At 49.5% G+C, this 25,196-nt stretch overlaps 5 protein-coding genes; 2 read left to right on the forward strand and 3 right to left on the reverse strand.

Annotated features, from left to right (window-relative positions):
- Window positions 1-6,572: 6,572 nt before the first annotated feature.
- On the reverse strand, window positions 6,573-6,914 carry CHC_T00003380001 (hypothetical protein). The gene has a single exon (XM_005714814.1). The coding sequence runs from the start codon at window positions 6,912-6,914 to the stop codon at window positions 6,573-6,575; it is 342 nt and encodes a 113-aa protein (XP_005714871.1).
- A 190-nt stretch (window positions 6,915-7,104) lies between these two features.
- CHC_T00003381001 (hypothetical protein) lies at window positions 7,105-8,544 on the forward strand. The gene has a single exon (XM_005714815.1). The coding sequence runs from the start codon at window positions 7,105-7,107 to the stop codon at window positions 8,542-8,544; it is 1,440 nt and encodes a 479-aa protein (XP_005714872.1).
- A 1,081-nt stretch (window positions 8,545-9,625) lies between these two features.
- CHC_T00003382001 (hypothetical protein) lies at window positions 9,626-12,103 on the reverse strand. XM_005714816.1 is given in 2 exon segments: window positions 9,626-9,757; window positions 9,758-12,103. The coding sequence occupies 1 exon segment, from the start codon at window positions 12,101-12,103 to the stop codon at window positions 9,758-9,760; it is 2,346 nt and encodes a 781-aa protein (XP_005714873.1). The 3' UTR covers window positions 9,626-9,757.
- A 4,946-nt stretch (window positions 12,104-17,049) lies between these two features.
- On the forward strand, window positions 17,050-19,022 carry CHC_T00003383001 (hypothetical protein). XM_005714817.1 is given in 2 exon segments: window positions 17,050-18,420; window positions 18,421-19,022. 1 exon segment carries the CDS (start codon window positions 17,050-17,052, stop codon window positions 18,418-18,420), a length of 1,371 nt encoding a protein of 456 aa, XP_005714874.1. The 3' UTR covers window positions 18,421-19,022.
- A 317-nt stretch (window positions 19,023-19,339) lies between these two features.
- On the reverse strand, window positions 19,340-20,656 carry CHC_T00003384001 (hypothetical protein). The gene has a single exon (XM_005714818.1). It carries the CDS (start codon window positions 20,654-20,656, stop codon window positions 19,340-19,342), a length of 1,317 nt encoding a protein of 438 aa, XP_005714875.1.
- Window positions 20,657-25,196: the final 4,540 nt, after the last annotated feature.

Raw genomic sequence — 25,196 nt, forward strand, 5'->3', positions numbered from 1 at the left:
TCTCCCGCAAGAGCGCTGTCCTGTGAGGTATACTTTCCAACGCCAGCCTTCGACCCAGACTTCGACAAATCCACGTTAAACATTTCTACATGACAAGGAACGAAGAAGTTGGATTTCGCAAATGGACGAACACGTCTCTTCAGAGTAGATGTACTTGGCAGTTGGAGAGTGAGCTGCCTTTCATTCGGTCTCCAGTTCCTAAAGTTGGCAAGTGTCTGATACGCAGTCTCGCTGAGACGCGTCCTCCCAGTTGCTGTTATCAGTGATGCAATATTTGTCCAGGTCAATCGAATTCCACCAGAAGCGCTTTCGAACATGCTGTCTATCAGCTCCTCAGACTCCTCAGCTTCGTAGGCATTGTCCTGCTCAACGCTCAATCCAATGTCTAATCCAGAAATTCGTTCGCTTTCTTCACAACGGAGCGTGTCATTTCGTTTGGAGTGAGGACTTGATGGAAGTGCCTCCACGTCGTCATGCATGACACCTTGGTATTCTTGGAGGTCGCTTAAAAGCCCGTCTTTCAAAAGGGAAGCGTAAGATTCTGACTGACCGTCTAGTTACATGAACCCATCTCCTGGACGTTTAGCTGGCTTTGTAGACAGTTGCCTACATGGCCTTGCTCTTTTTCGATGTCTTTCAAACTGAAGTTCAGAAGAAGATGGTGCGTGCTCATCCGAAGTAGTCCGTTGTGATGCAACACCTTCGGAACGCTTTGCATAAGGTCCGCGTTTTCTAAGAACCCAACGACTCTTGCTTTAGCGCCCCGTCTGCGACGGTTTCGACTAGGTTTGCAACTGGAAGTGGGTCTGCAGTAAGATTTGGCATGAACCTCGGCAATTAACAAGACATCAGCAAGCTTACTGCTCTAGAGCCGAAAGAAGGCCTTTTGTCACATTTGGCAATGCATACGGTTGTGCCGTTATTATTAAAGCTTGGTTCAATGAATAGAAACGGTAAAAAGGATATGCTCCTACTCGCATTTTGATGTGATGCCGCATGCAAAAGCTCAATGAATGGCTGTCGTTAAGGACAGCCATGCCATACGGAATTCGGTAATTTCAAATTGAGATTTCAGTACCTATATTCTGCTACTGACACGTGCCAATGAAAATGCAACTTATTTTCACTCAGATGCCCTGCCAGAACTCAGAAAAGCCGTAGTTTGAAATATCTAGCTACCGGTTTTTCTGAGCACTGCATATATATATGCAGCAATATAGTTCCAGGACCAGATCCAACTCTCTGCACGCCCGTCGTCCGCAGTCTTGACCCACCATGCATCCCCTCTTCTGACAGTTTCTTTTCTGCGAGTTGCGTGTTTGGTTGAGATCTCATCCACAGTAAGTGACGCCACTTCTGCCACAGTCCTAACCCACCTCGCATCCTCGTTTCTGACAGTTTGCTTTCTGCGAATTGCGTGTTAGGTTGAAATCTCATGCCGAGACACGAGTGCGCTGCAGATGTTCGGTAAGTGAGCGCTTTCTCTAGGCAATGCCGTTTTGCGGTTACCTACAAAGCTGTAACGTAACTTCGCACATTCTCTAACACATTGAAAGTGTCGAAGAACTGTTCTGACCAAGCCTCACAGCGTTCCTTGTCACTGCAGGTCAACTCGCCCGTCGTCTAACTCAGGATCCGGTAAGCCATCAGTACACCCTCCTTGGTCTCTCACAATTCTAATGCACCATCATGACGTACTGTGACCGTAACCGACCTCTCCTGTTATGTTTCTTGGAGTTGATTGTCGTATTTAACGGAAGCGCAGTGAACCATCGCCGCGGTATTTCGGTAATTGGACGAGGTAGATGTAGTGTATGTAGCCGTAACAATACTCTTTGGTTGCTACAAATAAATGTGATGTGAACGCCGCTGGAACCGCCATCGGTTCCATCCTTCGGGATGGGACCGTTTCTGGACCAGCGGGGTGACATCACCTTTGCAAGAAAGGTACTGGACTAACATTTCATTGACTGAGAGTAGGTCGGAGCATTACGTCTAGTGCTGCATTGGAGCTGCGAATGGAGACATATTTTCATTGCCCTGGAGCAGCAAAACATGGTCGTCGGTGGCTGCGCATATGCAGCGATGATCACCGTCTCATCATTGCATCAATGTAAAAGCGTTTGGCCCTGCGACACCGGCCCGTGTACAGCGCCAGCCAGCCATCTACCGCCGCAGGCCAAGTAGAGCCGCTGTGCCATAACTGTGCTGCTTTTCAGCCAAATGTCGTTTGGCGCTGCGAGATTTACCCGTGTGCAGCGCCAGCCAGTCATCTACCGCCACAGGCCAGGCAGAGACGCTGTGCCATAACTATTCCGATTTTCAGCAAATGGCGTTATTGGTAAAAAATGTGCAAAATCGCGACATGAAATCAACAAGCGTTGCTAAACTTATGACACTTTTTTTGCTGGCCCAGACCAAAATATTTGCGCAGATTTCTTATTGCCTCCGATAGGCTGATTTAACCTTCCTGTGTACAGCACCTCTCGAAACCGTACCTGTACAGCACCCCTCGAAAACGTACCGGTACAGCACCCCTCGAAAACGTACCGGTACAGCACACCTCGAAAACGTACCTGTACAGCACCCCTCGAAAACGTACCTGTACAGCACCCTTCGAAAACGTACCTGTGCAGCATCCTCGAAAACGGACCTGTGCAGCATCCTCGAAATCGGGCCTGTGCGGCACCCCTTGAAAACGTACCCGTACAGCACCTGTCCAAAACGTACCTGTATAGCACCCCTCGAAAACGTACCTGTGCAGCACCCCTCCAAAACGTACCGGTACAGCACCCCTCGAAAACGTACCTGTACAGCACCTATCGAAAACGTACCTGTGCAGCATCGTCGAAAACGGACCTGTGCGGCACCCCTTGAAAACGTACACCCCTCCAAAACGTACTGGTACAGCACCCTCGAAAACGTCCTGGCATGAGTCTAAAACACCACCCTGGAAATTGGTTGGCAGTCGGTTTTTGTGCCGTATTCACCCTAGGCCTAAAAATGGCTAGAGCGCAGATGTCCCACGATCATGTACGCCGTATTCATTTGCTTGCTTTAAACTTGGATGTAGTATATACACCAGCGATTCCCATACGTATGAGGCCTCTGACGTATTGCACATGCTCCGTTACAGGTACGTAATAAAATTAAAGTTAAAAATACTGCTCATGCGCCTCTAATGGGACATGGCAAATTTTTTATTTTGCGCACTGATAAATTATGGGCTGGGCGCTGCCGTCGGCAAAATTTTGGTGAGAAATTGCCCACAGCAATGTCGCAAATCCAGCGCGTATAGGGGTGCCGCCGTGTAAATCGGCTCAAAACGTTTCGTTCCACCGGAAATTGCGAGTGGGTAAAACGGGACATTCCGATACGTTTTGGGGCATGCTCCGCAGTCAGTACCAAAAACGCATATTCGTCGAATGCAGCCCGTACCAACCGTATTTTGTCACTACGTACCTGCACTGACACATGCCCAAAACGTACTGGAATCCCGGAACTGACGGAAGTACTAGTCATAGGGCGAGCGTCAGGGGAGAGAGACGGGACGCGTTGGCACGAGGTTGTCGGTGGTGGTTGGTTTTTGTTGATGGGTGGTTGGTTTTTGTTAATGGTAAGATTGATGCCGGGCACCGGGGCTGTTTACTTGTAGACATTTATAGTACTCTAGAACTCCAGGAGATACTTACCAAATAAACTAAAAGTGCCACTACGCTACCAAAAGGAGGGTTGCTACCCAGGAAGCCTTTCAAACGTACCTAATAAAGCAGTTTTTAAAGCTAGGTAACATATTCCATAAGGGAATAGTACACCTGAGGCCTAAAACGGCAAAAGTGAGTGGTAGGTGACAAAAAGGTGTAGGCTACAGCTAATTTGGAGGCTAAAGTACGAATCAGGCAACATAATATTATAGGTAGTCCCAATCTAAACACAATTCACTTTAACACGTACAAGTATCACAGGTTCCTGACGAGAGACTCCAGTTTTCCATCGTGATTTTGTTCAGCCTTTGGAAGCAGCCTTGGGTCGCAGCCTTTTTGTGACACATCGTGACCACAGTATCGTTCTGTGTGTGGAGCCACTGGTAAAAGAGTGCATCCAACTACGAACAGCATTGTATCTGGCTAGGGGCCCACTATGAAGGACAGTAAAAGAGTGCATCCAACTTCCGTACGATAGTGCTCTGTAGGGAAGGGCAGCAAAAGAGTGCATCCACAGCAGAACTAGTAATCCGTCACCAAGAAATGCAGTACAGTGGTTTCGCGATAACGGGGTCCTCGATAAGCGAATATTCGCTATATGCGCATACACATCTTTGCCACCGAGTTGGGAGACACGATTCTCCTGCTTCTATGATATCTCTGTGAATACTCAATAAGTGCATAACAATAGTGACACAATTATCATATTGGTTCACAAAATGGACTATCTATGTAACATTCTTTAGTATGACAACTGTGGACTGTAATCAATTTTTGGCGCACCAAAACCGAAACAGATTCTGCTGCACGCCACTTATCTTCCCGCCGAAACTAACCGGCGACTTTACACAAGAGGGCATAAATCGAGGCCACACTTGTGTTGACTGCCCTGCATACCAAACCGCACCGCACCATACCACCATGTCAACTGTTCAAGATGCCCGGCGCAGCTGCACTCCAACAGTTTTGCAGAAGCAACAAATTGTGGACGAAAAAGAACGCCGCGTCTCAGGCAGTCAACCCTTCGATCACGCCGCATTGGCAGCATGGGCGTGCAAAACATTCCGCCTATTGCGTCCACCTAGTCAATCATCCATGTCCCGCCTCCTCCGCAGTGTCTACAAACCTTCGCTTTTTCCGTCCGGGATTCACAAGAGAAACCGCCTTGGGGAGTGTAAGGAGCTAGAGTCTGCTTTGTACTCGTGGGTAAACGCACAGTTTTCCAATCGTCGATGTATCAACGGCGAATTAATTCGACGTCAAGCCGCGCGGTTACAGTCCAAGATGAATTCCCAACTCCCACCCCAGCAGCGAAAACATCTTCGCTTCAGCTCTGGATGGCTCAACAACTTCCAGCTTTGCTTCGACCTAAAGTCTCTGAAGTGTCACGGCGAGAGTGGCGACGCAAACCAGTCTGCAATTGACAAGGCTGTGCCTGATATTCGCAAGATACTCCAGGTTTACAAGCCGGAAGACATATTAAATGTTGATGAGTTCGGACACTACTACTCTATGGCACCCGACCGCACGATTGCAGCTCAAAGACTTCCTAGGCGCAAGAAGGAGAAACGAGACTAACCTACCTTGCTTGCTGTAACGCAAATGGTACGGAAAAAGTACCGCTCATGGGAATTGGCAGGGCCTACAAACCGAGGTGCTACAAGAAGAAAACCGGGCAAGAACTTGGCTTTGATTATCACAGCAACTGCAAGGCGTGAATGACGACAGATCTTTATGTTAGATGGCTACTTCAGTTCTCATCCTACGTGAATCGAACAGGCTCTAATCGAAACGTTGTCTTGCTTCTTGATAACTGTTCTGCCCATGGACATGTTGACTAAATTAGTTCGTTAGAGAACGTAGAGATTGTGTTTCTTCCCTTCAATACCACGTCAAAGTTGCAACCTATGGATGCCTGAATTATTGCAGCTCTTAAGGTGAGGTACTGGCGACTACAGTACGAGCATGCTTTGGACCGTGTGGATGCTGGTGTCGCGGAAATTTATAAAGTGGACCAATTAACGGTGATGAGGTGGATGCCGACCATATGGGATCAACTTCCGAAAAGTGTTATGGCCAATTGTTGGAACCACACGGATCTAATGGATGGGAATTGTCTAGACCCAGGAAGATCTGAGAATGAGAAGGTGGCGGAAATACGGGCTGCTCTATCTAGTCTGCTGCCTAACAATGTGAGAGCGAACATGTCCGTTGGTTCTATTCTCAATCCGGTCAGGGAAGATGACTGGTTTGAGGACATTGATGAAGACAATTTGGCAGAAGAAGCCGCCGTAGGCATCCGCGGAAATACAGAAGCGACAGAGCATACAGATGACGAGGTTTCATATCTTGACGAGATGAAGTTTGAGGAAAAATTGCGGGCCGTGGTTGTTGTTCGCCATCTGCTCGAGAGTCATGATGCCATAGACCCTCTAATTATCAATGCCCAGCGGTCTACTCAGAGACAGTTGAAGCGCGAGCGGTCGCAGGCATTGCGCCAGACCAGAATTACCAGCTTTTTTGAATAAATGTTTTGACGGTTAGGATTGTTTCAAATATGGGCTCCGTATGTAACAATTTGATAAGCGAATAATCACGATAAGCACATACAGACCTCATCCACGCCCAATATGTGCTTATCGCGAAACCACTGTACCCTTCTCAATGGCTATATTTGGGCCATCTAACAATAATTTAAAGAAGAATTCACTTTACGCTTCCCATTTCAATTTGCAAATCTTCTCGAAAGAATCAGCTTCAAACTTTGATTGCATCAGTATGCTGGGCACCGTCTCAGGCAAATGAGGACTCACTGTACCTCCTGATCTCTCTCTGTCACCAACGAGTACCTTCATGTGTGTGTGGGGGTTATTTGGGCCCCCGAGCTGTTTCGCTCCCAACTTCAACGGCGTCATGAACAGCTCCCAAAACAAGCTCCGCCGCAAACTGCAACGATGATATGGGGGGTTTCTTGCGTTTGCTGCTATTTTTGGGGACTTGTGTGGCGTCCTGCACTCGTGCTTTTGCTAAATGCTGCGCTATACGTCTTGCTTCTCCCCGTAGATCTTTAGCGTTTGTGGTCGGCGGCTTGTCGCCGCATTGACAGAGGCATGACAGTCTCGAGACAGTTTGGATAATTGTTTGCTGACTGCCCGTAAGTGCGATGGACATATTGTTCCTAGAGCAACGATATCTGCATATGAGAGCCATGACTTTTAATACAGAGAGCACGGGGCTTGCAACGTATGGGATGAAAAGGGTGTTTCGGTTACGAGATAAGTGGCGGGAAACCGTCCCAAATATTCCCTTGTCTAAAATAAAGCCTTTGAGAAGGGTAGTCCACAACTATATCAGGTTGAGATTGTTTGACCTTTAGAATGTTCTGTTTACCTGTGCCACTATGTTCTCCCGCATTCTACTTTGCTTTTGCGTTCTACTATGCCTCATCGAACTGATCTTTGCAGCAGTCGTCTCTTCCCCCGTCCTAATCATAGGGGCAGGGACAGCTGGTGCCACAGTCGCACTCGAACTTTCAAAACAATCAATTCCTTTCATTCTTTTCGAAGCCACAGACCGTGTCGGCGGTCGCCTGCGTCGTGAACCGCTGGGCGGAGGGCTCTCAGTTGAGTTAGGAGGCATGTCTCTTCAAGGATTTCGCCGGGGTGTCCCCTTCCACGATTTCGTCCGGAAGTTCGTGGGTCTCAAAGCTGTTGCAGCGGACTATGACGACGTTTACTTCGTCTCCAATGGCACCCTAGTGCCCGACAAGATTGCTGATCAGGCATGGACCCTATCTGAAAAGGCTTTGGCCAGTGCCTACAGGCTCCAAGGAAAATATGACATGGATATTCGTTCTGCTGTTGAGTTTTCTGGTATCGATATTCGGAGCCCGATAGAGACTGCTGCCTGGCGTTTCGAGATTGATTTCGAGTATGCTGTGGGTGCCGAGGCGGTCAGCCTTAATGGTTTGTCACCTATCTTTGCTCCGGATGCTCCGAGGTCTCGAGACAGGTTTGTGACGGATCAGAGAGGCTATGGCTATGCTGTCGAGGTCATTCTACAAATGGCAGGGGTGAAGGACACAACCAGGTCCAATGATAAGCTTCGCTTGAACACACCGGTGGACACTGTGCGATACTCTGAAGAAAGTGCACAAGTTGTGTTGCGCAACGGTGAGATATACAATGGTTCGGCTGTGGTTTCAACAGTATCAGCCGGTGTTTTAAAAGAAGCTCTTCTCCGTGAGCCGCCGTCAGCCAGTCGATTGAACTTCGATCCCCCATTAAGAAGGCGTAAACGCCTCGCAATTGCCAAGATCGTCATGGGTGATTACATGAAGATTTTCGTACAGTTCAAAGAGCCTGTGTTCACCGACGAAGACCCATTGTTCCTCATTCCACTCTCGTGTGACATAGATGGCTTTCTGAAAGTGCAAAATCTCAATAAGCGCGGTTACTTCCCAGCGGAAAATATTGTCTTGGTGACTTCAACAGATGAATATAGTCGTGAGCTCGAGTGCGAAAGCAAGGAAAAGGTGTTGAGAGATGTTTTACATTATCTCTCGGCGGCCGCGGGAAAGGTGTTGAGCGAAAGTGACGTGATTGGTCTCGTTGCTTCCAATTTTCGACGCAAACCGTTCTTCAAAGGCTCTTTTTCTGTCCGTGCACCATCAGTGACCGATGACGATATCAAACAGTTTAACAAGCCAGTGAATTCTTTGTTCTTCGCGGGTGAGGCCCACCGGATGGGAGAAGGCTTGAACGGGTATGTCCATGGAGCATGGGATAGTGCCGTGGATACCACTAAGCAGTTAATTGAATTCGTGGCCAACAGAAAATAATCACTGCAAATCGGGACAAATGTCCTGTAATGAACTGGGAATGTGATACTGTAGCAAGAAACTGAGAATTACTGCAAGGAGCGGGAGGAAACGCGTTATGGAGATAAACATAAAGGTCGTAGAGATGGAGGTAGTAACGGCAGGTTTCGTAGACGACAGCTCGACGTGTTTTGGATGTGCGCTCATTTTTCCAAGAGGGTTCCATGGTAGCCTGTCCTGGTGCTGAAGGGAGCTGACTTTATTGATTAGATGAGAATCTCGGGCGTTCAATGGAGCATTCAATTCTGTAGCACCCAGCGATGACAAGATGCAATATTGAATCATCGTCCTGTACAGATGTTGCACTGTGCTGTACCATGATCTGTTTGCATATCGTTTGATTTCCAGAGTGGCCATCACTGGCATGCAATCATGGCCCAAATCTCGACGAACGAGACTCGACAAATTTGCATGGGAAATTGTCCGCGAACTGAACTATGATCTCATTGCCGACCTGCCAAGATGCAGCACCCTGAGTACAGTGAATGTGTTCCAGACAATAAGATCTGCTAAAGTCCTGCGTGTCCGTGTACTGGGGGAACCCCAAACTTTGCTCACTCTTCACAACTTCAAACAGGACCTCCGGTTCATAAACGTGTCCGCATATGTGGCATCGCCGTTTCGTTCGATGCCCACCTGTACAGTACCCGTTTTCTCTGCGGGCGCTGGAGCCGGTTAAGCCCTATGACTCCCTCCGCGTTTAATTCACACACTTCATTAGTTTCGCAGATCATTCCGCACATGCGTCATATTCTCCCTTCCCTGTCGGCTCATATCAGCAACCCCATGCATTCCAGTACGAATACAGAGCCCCGTATCAGTTGGCACCTTTATGCCACCATACTGGTCTTCCGGAAGCTCGTCCCCAGCGAGGCCGACTTTGTCGAGCACCCATCGTCTCGCATTCAGGTAGGCATCAAAACCTTAGCAAGTTGCGTGGTGGTGCCGTTGGGCAGAAACACTGCCGAGTACTGCGCATGTGAGGAAGAGCGCATGTTTGCGCATGGAGAACAAGAGTTTCAGAAGATTCGCTAGGAGCGCATTTTTGTTGTGTAATTTGAACTCCAGCTCGCCAATTTGTCCTGACGGGCTTGTCCGATAAATCGACTTTAATAAAAAGCCACCATCAGGATAATGCCAGTTGTCATCGTCATGGTTGTATATGGCGGTATTTCTATGATCTCGACAATAGGGAGACTGTGCGCGCGATAAGCCACATCGCACACTTCAAGTTCTTATTGTACGAGTTCGACCCCAATTTGTCTTTCCTGGATTCCAACACCTCTGGGCTTGCGCGGATCCGGTCCCAATGGTATGAAATGACAACACGCGCGATGTCCAATAACGCTTCCTCATAATAGCATTTCAGCTCCTCCATGCTGATTAAACGCACGGCGGCTTCAACGTCATCTGCCTTGCCAAATTCAACAAGGAATTGTGTCAGGCATGAGTAGTAATATTCGAGAAGAACATCTTCACCGTTCCCATCAGGCGTTAAAAGACTGGGTCCTGCAGATGCCGCAATCAAATAGCATACGTCAACTGCCGGATGTCCCCATCCACACCACTGAAAATCAATAATGCCAACTTCCCAAGCCTCACCATCGGAGCTCTTCCCAGTTTCAGCACGCCGCGTAGACGGTGATTTACTGGGCCTGTAAAAGAAGTTTGCCGCCTTTGCATCACCGTGAATGATTGTTCTGTGACTATGTTCCTCATTCAGACCAACTCCGTGCACTTTGTCTGCAGACAGCGGTGCACGCGTCTCCAAAAGATGCCCAAGATTTTTCAGTGTCTCGTTCTGATCAGGATCAAGGCCGGCCTCTCGTAGAGAATCAGCAAAACTGTGGAGGTAATTTTCCCAACAGGAAGGGAGCTTGCGAAAGCTATCAGGCGCTTGTCTACATGGAACCCAATAAGTTGCTTGATCCCAAACAGCCTCACACAATGTTTCATAGAGGGGTTCATCGCGGCATTGCCAGAAGAAAGCATGCATACATGCGAGTGAATGTAGAGTACACCGCATTTTGTCTTTGTCTAGAAGACCAACTTGTTTCCAGCTTCTCTCTGGACTGAAATCTTCAAGTATAATTAAAAATCTACTTTCAATGGGCAGTTTGGACGGACGCGAGTCAGTGAAGTAGGACTTCGGTACTTTGATCCCGGCATTCCGAAGATGATTGCAAGCTTCCAAGGATAGAAAGGCTGCCTCTACTTGGTAAGAGGAAACGTCACGAGCTAGCTTTTGCGGCGCTGTGCGTGCTTTCAACTTGACATGCTCGAGATGCTTCATGACAATCCTTTTCAAAAATACACTTTCTGGGCCTGTGGGTTCTTGATCTTCGTAATAAAGCTGCAAACGACATGCATCAGACATTAAATATCGCACTGCTGTGGAATCGTCAGCCGTGAAGGCCAAGACCGATTGACTGAGCTTGGTAGATAGCCACGAAGCCGTGATCGGATTACCGTCAAGATCCAATGCGATATCCGTGGCCTGAGGCTTTCGATTCAATCTGAGACCTGTATCGCGTAACAACGGGTCTAAAGTCATGGAAGCGCGGAATAGCTGGCACATCTCTTTGTGTGTCCTCCCATCTGAATCAAAGTGCGCAAACGTCTTAGCTGAAGCCATGACGCCGTATTGATTCTGGATCCTACTGTTAGCGTAATGTGGGATTGGGTTGCCGAACAAATCCGTGACGCAACCTCCTAATGCATTAATAATGGCTGTGGGCGCTGCGCTGTCCCACAAACTTGTTGAAAAATTGAGGATCGCTATGTCTGCGTTTCCGTTCGCAACTTGAAGCACTTTGTTCCCGGCTCCACCTAGATGCAACAAATGTGCGGGGCTGAGCATGTCGATCACTTCCTTGATGAGGGGCTTCGATGACGACCGGGAACATGTAACAATGGCCCCAGAATTCTTTGCGCGAGGTTCATCTATGGGAAGCAAGTTAACGACGCCGGCGCCGACAAGCCCATATATTGGTTCTTCCGTGACAAACGGTTGTCCTATCACTCCGGCGATCGGTGTTCCGTTAACGCTAATCCCTATCAAAGATTGCACGGCATCGAGGCGACCCTCCACAAACTCGAAGGTGCCATCCAGCGGATCACAGAATACACATACATCCTCTATCGGCACAGACTTGCACGTGTCTGGTGCCACGATTTTATCGCATGTCAATTTCAAAGGTGGAAGACTTGCTGGGTGGGGCTTCATGTCCGGATGAAGATCCTCTTCTCCGATGATGGTAAGGTTCGGAAATTGTCGTAAAAGAGGAGCAACAACAACTGACTGCGCCATAACATCGGCAATCGTCAGGGCCGATCGAGGGTCGGATACATCTTTGTATGTCTCTTCAAGTGATCCCCCAGATTTGCGGGATTCCTCAACTTGCCGGATGACCGCACATGCACGCTTCGCGGCATCGACACAGGCTCCGAGAAGCTGACCAATATCAATCAATTCTCTTTTCGGCTGGGGGGAGGTCAAATGCTGGCATCGCGGAGCCATGGAAGGATAAGCGAGGGAGAGTCAGTTTCAACTTGCGAGGGATGGCGAAGGAGCTGCGCGAGTATCGCTGAAGGCTGGCTGGGACAGTGTTTTCCGATTTCAGGGGAAAAAATTCACCTCCCGTACGTCTCAATGAGGCCCCTGCTACACGTATCCTTCGGGGCGTCATCTTTGGTTGACAACGGAAAGCTATTGTATTCAAGGAAGAATATCCTTTTACACAGCGCAGTGAGAATGTCCGAGCACATGAACACCTGGATGTACACGGGATCGCTTAGATTATCGCCCAGAGTCGAACTGTACAGCCACCGCAATATCATCCTTTCTTATTCGTGCTACCCTTGCTTGCGTACAAGTCTTGAACGACATTGAGGGTTGCACTGGCAGAGCCTCTTCTGTTGTGGCTTACCAACTACACATGTATCACGTACAAACGAATTTTCTAGTCCTTCCTTTTGTCACTATGATACAACGAAACTCTTTTCTGTTTCTTTCACAACAAGTGTCGCCAATCTCGTCTCCTTGTACGTAATGATAAGAGCCTATTCTTATTTCGCAGAAGAAAAGTCGGCTTCTATTAACGTCAGTTTTTCCTCGAAAGTTTGCTCCTCTGTAGGGGTTTTATCATGGCTATGCCTTCGCGATTCTCCCATGAACAGCCATGCCCAACTGGCATCGTTACAAGCAGTAAGAATCGTTCGGATAAGGATCTCAAACCGAAAGGTCCTGCAAATCAACCATTACTTCTCTCTATTAATCCCCTACATTCCTAGTACAGAAGTCAGTAACACTCTTAAAACAGGTTCGATTAATCTATGACACTCGAAATCGCAGGCAAGTAGACTATGTGTATGCAATTTATGTCATGGAGGTGATGAAGAAAAGACTAGACAGGTGCCGAGCATCATTTGAGGATAATCATAAAGCGTAAGCCCTGTACTATACCCTGAAAAAAATCCTGACCGCCACCTTTTTAGACGCAACAATATTCTGAATGAAAAAGGGAAAAGGCAAAAACACGCAAACTCATCAAAAAGAGACAAGTCCTGTGTTCGAAAAAGATATTTGAGGGAGACATATACACATAGAATATTTATTAATGAGAATTACGTTTTGCGTAAACAGAATGACATCATGCTTTCAATAAAGCGTCGTTATTCGTGGAGTGTCGAATGATATGCCCAGTTGTGTTCGAAACTGTCGGGGTGAGAAAGTGAATACTGTAACAGCATGCGAGTATTCTCTCATGAAAGTCTGTTCAATGAAAAATTATATTGGTCTTCCAAACCTTTCCCATCACAGACGCACTTAATAAAGAACGAACTCAGAGAAAAAGACGAAATGGCGAGCAGACACTATCCGTGAAGATGAATCCTTTTGAATTCATTATAATTTACTAAACCTGGACGGAGGCCAGGCCTCAGGTATAAAATGGCGCACATTCAGCAATTCAAAATATGATACAGGAAACATCATGCTGAACAGTTATATTGAAATGTACGCTCCATGCCGCATCTGTGAGAAAATCTTGTGTTACTCATTAAATTCATTCAGTTCTTCACTGACAGCAACAAGTGAGAGTAAATCCATGTACAAAGGAGTGGAGGAAAAAGCTTCAGTGACTGTTGTCCAAAACCAGGAAAGACAATTGCATATGAGAAAGCCTGTCGAGAGCTTTGCTCTGGCAATCATACCGGAGCAATCCTAAGGATTTAGATATGTGCGAGCGAACTTTCAAGATTGGCAAGGCCGTATTAGTTTCTGTTTTGATTGTTCATCTTCACTTGCATATAGTTGGCGTCCATGGCGCGACGCCGAGGACAGATTCGCGATCGATTTATGACGGCGGTGATGGCTTTTCAAATAATCTTGCTGGGAGCTTGCTGACAAATGATTCTATTACTGGGGCTGTTGGTACTGCTGTGGACTCGAATGGAGACGTATACGTAACTGGGAATATTGAGGCAACCGGGACAGGGGAAAATGAGCATAGCTTTGCAAAAGATGAAATTGAGGATCGCCTCGGCGGGCAAGACGTTTTCGTGCTGAAATTGGCTTTCAACAGGACACTTCTTTGGAGCAAACGACTTGGTTCACAGGGCACTGACTTGGCTCATGCTATTGCCGTTGATGGCGAGGGTCATGTCTATGTTACAGCAACGACAGGAAGAAACTCTGCGAACGTTAAAGCCGGACCGATTGTTGTAAAGTACGGCAACAATGGGACAAGAATTTGGATGAGAAACTATGGAAGCAAACTGGCAGGAGATAAACTCAATGCAATTGCAACGAACCAAAATTCATCCGAACTTATAATTACTGGCGCAATTGGAGCCCAATCACCACTTCACACGAACGCTACGAAGCGCGATGTTGATGCAGTGGTCATTTTAAGATTAGGTTCTAGGGAAGGTGATATTCGCGGCCTGGCAGTTGCGGATATGTTCGACAACTCCGTTGGAGCAGCCGGAAACGCTCTGGCTGTGAAAATAGAAAACGGAACTGGGAAATGTTACGTTGCAGGAACATCAATTATTCAGTTAGGGGGTTCCAGGATTCAGAATGCAGCAGTCTATTCATTCACGTACCCCGAATTGGAAAGGCTGTCGAAAACGCAAATATTGTCGCAAATAGATGAGATATTTGTTGGAGTAGCAACTTCAAAAAATCCATATTCTGTTTATGCAGTTGGTATGGCGGATGTAAGCATCTATTCAGAGCTAGACGGGAAAGTTGCGAGGTTTAACAGTAGCAACTTGGCGTTGGGGTGGAACAAGACGATAGAGACCGTCACATTTCCAGATCAAGCGAGTATTTCAACGGGTCTGGCCTCGGAAGCAGCTCGGGGTGTAGCGGTGGACGAATTTGGGAATGTTTACGTGATACTCGAAGCGGGGAGTGCCCTCACGGACGCGAACGAACAGGCGAAGCTGGAGAACAAACGACCAGCGATAAAAATATACGCACCAAATGGAACGGAGATGTTCACCTTTCAGTCAAATATTTCAGTGTCAACGGGAGTTGAGGCTATCCAGGTTTACAACAGAACGGCTCTAGTGAGCGGGTGGACTCTGGATTCCGAGAGCAGAGTCGCCAAGCTATATCTGTCCACATTGAATCTTCCCGCGGAACTATATCTTAACAACAGTTCTGAGTACGAACCGCCATCAGCGAATCTCGAGGGGGGACCATCGGCAAATCAGCCGGCTGACGACAGCTCACCAAGGATTGGATTAATCGCGGGAGCAACAGGAGGAGCCGTCGGGTTACTGGTTGTAGTCGCAATTGTAATTGCGCTCTTCATGAGAGGACGAAGCGGAAGCTAGTGTTTCGAGGACCCCAAACGGAAATAAATTGCTACCCTCGTTGTAGTAATGTTTTCCGGACTGAGCGGATGCAATAGTGTGCCCGGAGTCATTAGAAGGACTACGATGGTATAGATGGCGGCATATTGTGTTTCAGGGGCAATTGGCCAGCTAGGGATCGAGGAAGAGGTCTCAGCTGAGGCTGGGAAAAGTAGAAAGGATTCAGGGGGAGGATGGACGGAATTGGGATAAGCGATAGGCCTAGCGTTGGAATTTTGGGGGTACCCAAATTGCCCCATTACCCAAATTATGCCGATGAGAAGGGTACTGTATGTACAGTAGTTCGCGACAGCTTCTTATCGGACTGGGGCCTGCCCCATGTGAGGACAGCCCTAATGTTTGCATATACAGGGGGGTCTCCTCAATAGTTCGCTTTACAACAGTGCACATGGCAACAGTGCACACGGCCAAATGTGCACCCCTTTCAGCGATGTCACAACTCTTGCCACGTGTTCACCTGTGCACGTGGAGCCATGCCGATGTAGATGCACACCGCTGCGCTGCGGTTGACCACGACCGAACACCCCGACCACCGATGGCGACCACCGCGACCACCGACCTATCACCAAAAAGCGAGAAGCGACGTCAAATGCTCATATCGGAGCATTTGGTGGCCGGTGGGCTGTGACCTGTGGATGGACCTTTATTAGTTCGCGCTGTCAGTAGTGCGTCTCTATAGCTGATGGCACGAGGGTGCACTATTGAGGGGTACCTACTGTATATTATATTTTTGAAAATTTACATATTATATATTTAATTGACAATTTAGAAATGCATTTTGACAACAATTACCTGGACGTACTTGTCCTCGCCAATTACATATTGCAGAACACCAGGAAGACAATTATCGAATACATTGAAAGAGTTAGAATGAAATGCGGATTAAAATACACAGCTGGCTTTTTATCTGGCGTTTTTGGTTGCGATGCAAATACAAATGCGGTTTTAAGGTTGCTTAAAAAAGCTTCTTTTTCGGGCATTTCTAAAAACAGCCGGAAAGGATACGTGGTTCTCGCAAATCTCTTCCCTTCCACGGCGGAGAAGTCGGGTACGGTGAGGAGGGTTACCTTCCTCCTTCTTGTCAAGAGAGCAAAAGTCTAGAAAAAATGAGTTGAAAATTGACCTCATGTGAAGACGACGGTCAGATAGGCACTCTTGATATGCAGAGACGGCGAGAGCTAGAGCTGAAGGCCAGAAAACGGAAGTATCATACTGACGAGTCCTGCAGCACGGGAAAGAATTTGAGTGTCTGCGGGGCAGTTGAGCGGGCACTTGTTGAATGGGTTTAAGTGGACAGGACGGGTCACAGCGGCGGGTTGCACACAATCAGCCACCCAATAAAAAATCTTGACATTTGTTCCATTAAAATATCCATCTGTCTGTGCGTTCTCATACCGTACTGTATCGACTACCCAAGGGTACCGTATCTGCTTGAGATTTACCTCCGCATCAACTATCGCGCTAGTTGCTTTGTGCCGTCCACCAGTTCCTGCGTCCGTTGTGACCATGACCACACCCTCGCTCAATCGGTCCTCCAGACCTCCGAAACTCGACCGCTTCACAACTTCGCTTTCTCCCGTCATGAAACAGACTACACTGACCTTTCTTACTCCTATCACCGCCTCACCTGCTTTCCCGAGCTCAACTATTCCATTTTCAGATCGAGCAAAGACTTCACTAGTTAGAACAGCACTGGTTTTTCACAAACGCCGTAGGGCATCCTCTGTTCGATCTTGCACAGAACCATCGAAGTCGAAAACGCAATATCTGTCCTCACAAGCTCCCGACCCTGCGCCGCTACGCGAGTCTAATGCATCACCGGAGAGCAATGGCGCTCCACAGCCCTCTGCATCCCCGTTGCATTCAAAAGATGAACATCCAAACATAGCGAAGGAGAAAGCTAGCGAGGAGCAAGAACCGAGTCTTCCATCGAATCCCATAGAGCTTTCCATTGGAAACTTCTCAACCTCAATACCTTCTCGCTGGCTCCTTTATTGCGTTCCATTTCTCTGGGGATCCTTTGGTCCAGCTGTGCGACTTTTATTTTCACAAGAGCCGCACCCTGATCCCTCCGTGTTCAACACGGAGCGCCTGGTTCTATCCACCCTTGTATATGTTCCTGTATTAGCAGCTGAATGGGCCGCTTTCCGCAACACTCAGGCATCCCCACCGACTGCAGAGCCGAAAAAGTCTTTCGCCTTCGTCAAGGCAGGCGCGGAATTAGGCGTATACGTTTTTCTGGCAAACGTAGCTCAAGTCATTGGGCTTCAACAGACCAGCGCGAGCCGGGCTGCCTTTCTTGTACAACTGCAAACAGTTATTGTACCCGTACTGGCGGGTGTTTTTGGGCTCGACAAGATCACCCCAAAGACTTGGCTCTCATCCTTAATCGCTGTCGGCGGGGTGGCCTTACTCAGTTCCGACAAGGGACATGGCACGGTCTCGTCTTTCACAGGAGATGCGCTTGAGGTGCTTTCTGCGTTCTTCTTCTCTACATATATCATTCGATTAAGCAAATATTGCAATGAAATCCCGGCAAACCCGCTCGTTGCAATGAAAATCGCTGTTCAGGCAGTCCTATCCATAGGATGGGCTCTGTCTGCCGAAATCGGTATCCTCTTTAACCACGGCCCCAACGATCTGTCTAAAGGAGATGAAGTTGCGGCTTGGACGCTCGGAGCTGTGTTGGTGAACGCTGGAGTTGTAGTGTGGACGGGGTTGTTCTCGTCGGCTCTATCAGGATGGGCTCAAACCAAAGGACAGCAAGGAGTTCCCGCTAGTGAGGCAGTTGTCATTTTTGCTACGCAGCCACTTTGGGCTAGCGGTGTCGCGGCAATTATTTTGGGGGAAAGTTTTGGGGCGAAGGGGTTCGCAGGTGGGGCTCTGATTGTTGCAGCCACGCTACTTGCTGCTTCATCCAACTCAAAAGAAGAAGAGAAAAAGGAGGCCTAGTTGGCCTAGTTTGCGTTGGCCTAGTTTGCGAGTTTGCAGTTCGCAAACCCTGAATGCTTATTAGCAGGAGCAAAGGTATCTCTCATTGATTTTCCTCACCCTATGTGTTTTGCCTATAGCTAGGCGCCAGGCATCACCGAATCGTCAAGAGCCGTCCTTTTGGAGCCATCGAGATATTTTTCTGCCACGAGGGCTTCCCCGTACAGTCGCACTTTAACGCATCAGATGAAATCTAGTGATGGACAGCCACCGGGGAGAAGGTTGTAATTTTTTCATTATCATCCATGCAATATAAAGTGCTGTTCTCCTCACGGCTCGTAAACCTAACAGCAGTCTGGAGGAGATTGGCAACGGATCGATTTTTGCTCAGTCCAGAGATGACGGTACCGGCCCGGGCTATCATGGTCAGGCTACGGCCCCTATTCTCGGGGTATGGGCGTAAGACGCATGATGGCTGACCACGAGAACCTACAGGTTCCTTGTGGTTAGCATCTGCGACGGTGATTATTTATTGGAACGCGACAGAGGAAGTTGAGAAGGAAAGGCAGCGAGGAAGCTCTGTACGACTTTTTATATGTAAATATATATATACAATATCGGTATGAAAGGTTGCGTAGGCCACTAACTCTTCTGTTTGTGAAACGACCCACACATACCCGTTTCAATGAGCGTACGTCCAGCTCACGCAGGTAGTCTGTGCGAATATCTGTCCAGGGCGGCTCACGTCAGTGTTCGGTAAGTATTACCTCGCGGTGAAAACTGTCTCTAGGTACTGAAACGTCCAGAGTGACGAGTAAGAAAGCTCGTGATCAAGGCTCTAGAGAGATTGCGGCGCCCACGACCCTATTCCTCGAGTCTCCCTCTAGCCAAGAACGCGAGACAGGATAGCATATACAAGGTAAATTTACTTGTCCACGAACTATTCGTCGCGATTGTCGGCGTTGAGATCTTCAAATTTATCTTTGGGAGCACCGCAGGCTGGACACACGAAGTCGTCGCCGTAAAACTTGAATTCTCTCCCTGCTGCCGGGAACAGAGTGTAGCCACAATCCGAGCACTGGTACGCATGTACTGCAGCTTTGGCCGGCTGAGCAGAACGAGCGGGATAGTCAAGCTCTGCTACATTCGGTTTGGACGCCTCTTCAGCCTCCGCAGCGGCAAGATCGGCGGCCTCCTTCTCTTTCCGGCGTATCCTTGCGAGGACGACTCCATCAAAAAGGGCCTTTGCGTCAGCGGGATCCAAGCGCAGGGCAGCTGCTGCTGCCATAGGTGGTTCGTCGACGTCGTTGGCATCGATCTGCTCATTGACAAACTCTCGATAGCATCGCTCCAGCATGTTTCGCTGAAGATCGGCAACGGTACCTGCGCTGTACGGAAAGAGCGGGATCAGGGATAGGCGTTGACTGTGGTCGACAGACACGATGCGTTCGGCGATGAATAGAAGCTTTCCAAGAAGACTGGGAGCGTCGTTCAGGGTTGCGGCAAGGGAATTGACGGTTTTGACGGCCTTGTCATCTGAGATTTTCAGCAAGGCTTTGATAATGGAAACGTCCTGGATAGTGGACGGGACGACGGTCTTCTCCGTAACGAGGTTGCGCAAGTAGCTCGCAAACATGGCGCCACGCAAAATACCGGGCCCCAATTTGCGCTTGTACTCAGAGGTGATTTCACGCTTAGTATCCGGGGTGTTGCCGTATAAGACGACAACTTGGCCGTACTCATCGACAAGGTCCTCCTGTCTGGCGACAAAACGCTTCTTCGCCAACCAGGCGACACCGACGAGGACGGCAGATGCGGCGACGTACGGGATGATGGACCAAAATCCGACGCGCTGTGGGGCCATGAGGTCGGAACGGCGTTGGGACGGGAGTGGCTGCTCGGTGTAGCGGTGGGAGGGGTCCTGGCCGTTTGTCTGGGAGGGGCGACGCATCGGGGTTATTGCTCGAGCTGTGGCGACGTGAGTGACTTGGGATTCGGCAAGGGAAGGTTGGTCAGCGTTTGGTCGGATGGGGCGGATGGCAGCCATGCGTGGGTGGGCCGAGTGGGAGGAGATTTGGAGGGGGAGAGCGCGGGGTGAGGGGGTACCACGGCGGGATGGCAGGAAGTTTGAGGAGAATTGAGTGCGGGGGCAGTGCGGGCGGGTCGGATGGGTCGGGGAGAAACGTGGTGGGGCGTAGATACGGATGACAGGGACGAGGGTTTGGAAGGCCATGGCGAAGGAGGAGGAGTTGGGCATGTTTCGGAACGGGGATCGGATGAGGGTTGGGAGCGGGGGACACGGGTGAGGGCGGAAGAGGAGGGCGGAAGAGGAGGCGACGGGGCAAGAATACTGTCTTCGTTTGGAAAGCACCGGCGTGGAGATAGTGCAGTTCACTTAATTCGTTTAGTTTGGTGGTAGATCAGCGACGAGCTCAATGGGAAATTGGGGACAGGCTGGTCTGCGGGCAGAGATCTCCACTGTAAGAGATTCGTTTTGAAAGGAAAATTTTCGCGCCAAAAGCTTGCAAGCCAGCATTGTCCTTCGCTTCCCTTTAGTCAGGTGGGAAGCATGGATAAGTCGCCAGGAGGGCAACCGAGTTTTGCATCTTTGAAAGAGGGGCAGCTCTTGACAACCAAACCCTCAACCCCGCCGCATGCCTTCCTCCAACCCCCACCGGAACCCAACCCTCAACACGAACCCTAGCCCCTTCTACCAACCCCGCTTCAAGCTTCACACTGCCACCATCACCTCCTCAACCCCCATCGCAACCACCACCGCGACCGCACCTGCACCCCCCACCACACCGCCAAAGCTTAATCTCCACCACAGCCCGCCTCCAACCAACTCGGTTACCCCCAACCTCCCCATCACCCACCTCGTCTCCTGCTATCCCCTCATCCTCGCCTCCTCCCCCAACTCCTTTCCGTCTGGCGTCTCCACCCTTCCTACCCTGCCCACAGCCCCACCTCCAGCCCCACCTCCCGCCCTCTGTGCACCCTCCAATCCCAATGGCTTCCACCCCAACACTACATCATCACCTACCTTGCCGTCGCCCCAGACGTCTCTGTCCTCCTCCTCCTCCTCCGCCAACAAAACCCTCCGCCCGCCTCTCAACCCACCTCCGCGCTCGTCCTGCTCCGCCCCTCCGACTGCGCTCTCCTCATCCGTCTCTCCCTCCCGCCCACCTTCCGCCTTCCCCCGCATCCCACCACCTCCCCTTCTGCAACCCACTACATCACCTTCATCTCTTCCTCCCCATCTCCCACGTTCCCGTCTCATCCCATTCCCTCTCGCCCGGAACATCTATCCCCGCATCTCCGCCACGCCTTCAACATCAACTGCGAAAACCCCACCCTCGACGCCCCGTTTTCCCCCGCCCTGGCTCTCGACGTCGCCCCGGCCCCCTACGCCGTCGCCGTTTCGGGCTCCGACGGCCCCATTGCAGTCTATCGTTTCACGTCTGGCTACAAGTGCTTACTTAGCCACAACCTCCTCAACATCGCCCAATTCTTCACCCGAACCCCCCTCCTTCGAATGTCCCCCGTTCCGCACCTCGCTCCCACACCTCACGCAAATCAAACCTTTGGTCTCGCCCTTTGCACCGACCACTCTGCGGTCTTGCTTCAAGATGCCATGCCTGCGTCCCCTATCGCCTTGCAGGCATGCCGCCCGCTCGCCATTTGTGCCTTCCGTTGGCCCGCCCCCGGAGAAATGTCCGCAGTCATACTCGTCCTACGCGATCCTGCCGCTGGGGGAAAACCAGCCAAGCTGGGCTGTGAAGCGCGCTTGGCGTTTGCCGTCGCTTCTGCGCAACGCGTTGTGCAATTTTCGCCCGTTCGAGGCGTCTACGAACGCGATGTTGACAACGTCCATGTATTGCGGGAGGACATGCATTCGGCCATTGTCATTTTGCAGTGCACAACGCAGCTTTTGTGCTATCGCATCAGTGTGAATGCGTCGGGCGCATTTCGAGTTGCAGAGGCTAATACCGATAATGGTTTTACTGATGTACGGACTGACAAGGAGGTCCGTTATGAAAGTTTGTTGAGAGTGGGGGATCACATAGTCGGCGCGAATACCGACGGGTCAACAGTAGTTCTAGATCCCCTGATTAGACGTCGTTTCGGGCCATAGTCTACCCGAGAGCGAAAGAAAAGAATATAAGTGTCACTTCTGCAGTCGGATGGGTTCTGTGGGCGGCGCTGTCCATCACGCGTGGGGCAGTTTCCGCTGCAGCGTTTATGAGATCCTTTCTCAGCGATTTTTATGTTGGGCAACGGTTGTGTCCTTTGACAGTTCGTTCCTCCGTGGCTGTATTATTAAGATTGCCAGTTTTTCATGCTGCGATCAAACCCCACTCTGCCGAGGAAAGTTCATGGTCGACCAAAATCTATTCCAGCCAAAAGGTATCTGCCTCCTCCAATTCTCACAGAGAGCTCGGAAAAGGAACTCCAGTAGCTGCCCCGCAGAGACGAGCATCTTGCCAGAAGCAAGATGTCCGCTAAAGCGAAAGGGAGACATTTTTTGTCTCGATCGTCGCATCGTCTTGGAGTATAGAAAACACGCGAGGGAAACTCCCGCTCTAGTCGAAGAAACACTTCCCTGTGATCTGCGGCCACATAAAACAACTGATCTCGCGGCTGACGCCTCATCTCAGCAACGAATGTATCTACTCGTGTGAGATTTCGCCAGTAGTCTGTCCGCTTGGAACTTTCTTCGCTATAGTCTGCGGCGCTAACACCATCAATATCAGCATTGATGCTCTTTCCGCGTATATGAACTCCAATCATACTCGACATGGGGTAACTAGCAAATCTCTCAATGAGACGCACGACATCTATGTGCGGAGTGAGGGTTCGTAAGACTTGCCAGTATGAACTCTGCGTTCTGATTATGAATGGTGTTACCGGGGATTGGATGACGTAACACGTCGACACGTAAATGTGATGAGAAACGTCGTCCTTGACCTCGTCGATAGCGGTATTTGGTGATGTCCCATTTGTCCGCATGTAGTTGTACCATTTCACTTTTTTCATCATAGAGTCTGTGGCGTTGTTCTTTCGAAAAGGCCAACTGTCATCCCTAACAAACTCGTTAGAGACGACGAATTCATCATTGTTGGTAAAGAGATCTGTGTACAAACAGTTGAGATGCTGATCTGGCTCCCAGATCAAAACGAGGACCCTATCCGTTCGCCGCGCAAATGCCATAGCTGAACCAAGAGCTCGCAGTCGATTCCCCAAGCCGTACTGAGTATGGACAAAAAACGCTCTGGGTCGCTGCACACCCTTTCTTCTTTTGCTCATGAGCTTCAACAACAGAAGTCGCTTAGCTGTTTGTGACATTCCTTTCAGCAACATTGACGGGACTTCAAACTTGTGGTGCAAAATCTGTTGTGCAATACTGGCATTTTCGGTCTCCCAATGTCGCCCGAGAATGGATGCCCTTGCTATGGTATCGTTCGGAAGACCAGCGGCCACTTCTAAGTCATTCAAAATGTATTCCTGAACAGTCCTAGGTGAATATTTGCTCCACACAACTTCTGAGAGCGAAATGGCGACGTGTACGTCCAGCACAGCCAGATTGTCGAGCGTCGCAATAGTTTGTGTATTGCTAATGACTGGCATGTGCGGCACAGTTGCTGAAGAGCGCGCCTTATTGCGGGCCGATATTCGTAAGTCTGCTGACGTGAAGGTCGAGTCATTGGTGACAAGGCGACCTGGTACAACGGCTTCAATTACTGAGAATTCCGCCCAGTCCAGATAAGTGTCTTCGCGAGTGATTTTGTGACAATGATGTTTGCGTTCTAGAGCGACAATCATGGCACTGTAGTTTAAAAGTCTACCACTGGCAGTACGGACGAGATCGTGCAACGACGTAGCGCCGCTGACATCGGAAAAAATGACGGCAACTCTATCTGTCGTCTGCGAGTATGCGATACTGCTTGCCATGGCGCGCAGACATTGGGGGAGGGAGCAGCGAGAAATATGGGTGAAGATAGCTCTTCGTTTGACGGGAGACAAGAAGGTGTTTGCCTTCGGAGCCGAGAGCAGCGAAAGCAAGGCTGCCTGGTGACTTGGGGAAAGAAGGCGAATGTAGCGGACTGGAATAGCATGATGCTCATGCAAGTGGGTTTCTAAGGGGGAAAAGCGGGGCGGGCGATGAAAAAGAGCGGCGTTGCTCTTCTTCGAGGAGGCATGTATGTCATTGGCTTCAAATGTATTCGTGGTCTCTGAAGTGAGCTCCGAATTGAGGAGGGAGAAGAAGACAAAGAAGCCAATGGCAAGGACGATGACGTGCCCCAGTGAACTTTCAGTTTCGTTGTTGAGTTTGGACATAAACTTGCGAAATGTATGGCGCAAGTAGAGCGGGAGTAAGCGGAGTTGATTTGCTCGTTCGGCGGGGCAGATACAATGCTCTTGGCAATGTTTAGGGGATGGGCAAGTGAGGAAGTGGTCGGAAGTGGTGCGGGAGAGGAGGTTGCGGGTGTGCATTTGCAGGGGTTTCAGGAAGAGCAAAAAGAAGCGGGAGTGTGTGTGTGAATGAGGGAGTGGACTATTGAGACATGTGGCAAAGTTATTTTTGTTGGGGAATGGTGTTGAGAGGGTTTATCACTGAGCAAGGGGGAATGTGGCATGGGGAATACTTGGTAGTGAGGGTAAAGGAAAGCATGAGAAGCAAGACAAGAAAGGAGATGGAAAGGAGCGAGCACACAGTGTCAGGGGGATGAAGCTTTTTAGCAGATTTGCTTTTAGCTGGGAGTCAGAAAATGAATGGATCAAGGTGACAAGGGTGG

The sequence above is a fragment of the Chondrus crispus genome, genomic scaffold, assembly GCF_000350225.1.
Source record: "Chondrus crispus Stackhouse genomic scaffold, scaffold_188, whole genome shotgun sequence".
In the NCBI taxonomy this organism is placed as follows: domain Eukaryota; phylum Rhodophyta; class Florideophyceae; order Gigartinales; family Gigartinaceae; genus Chondrus; species Chondrus crispus.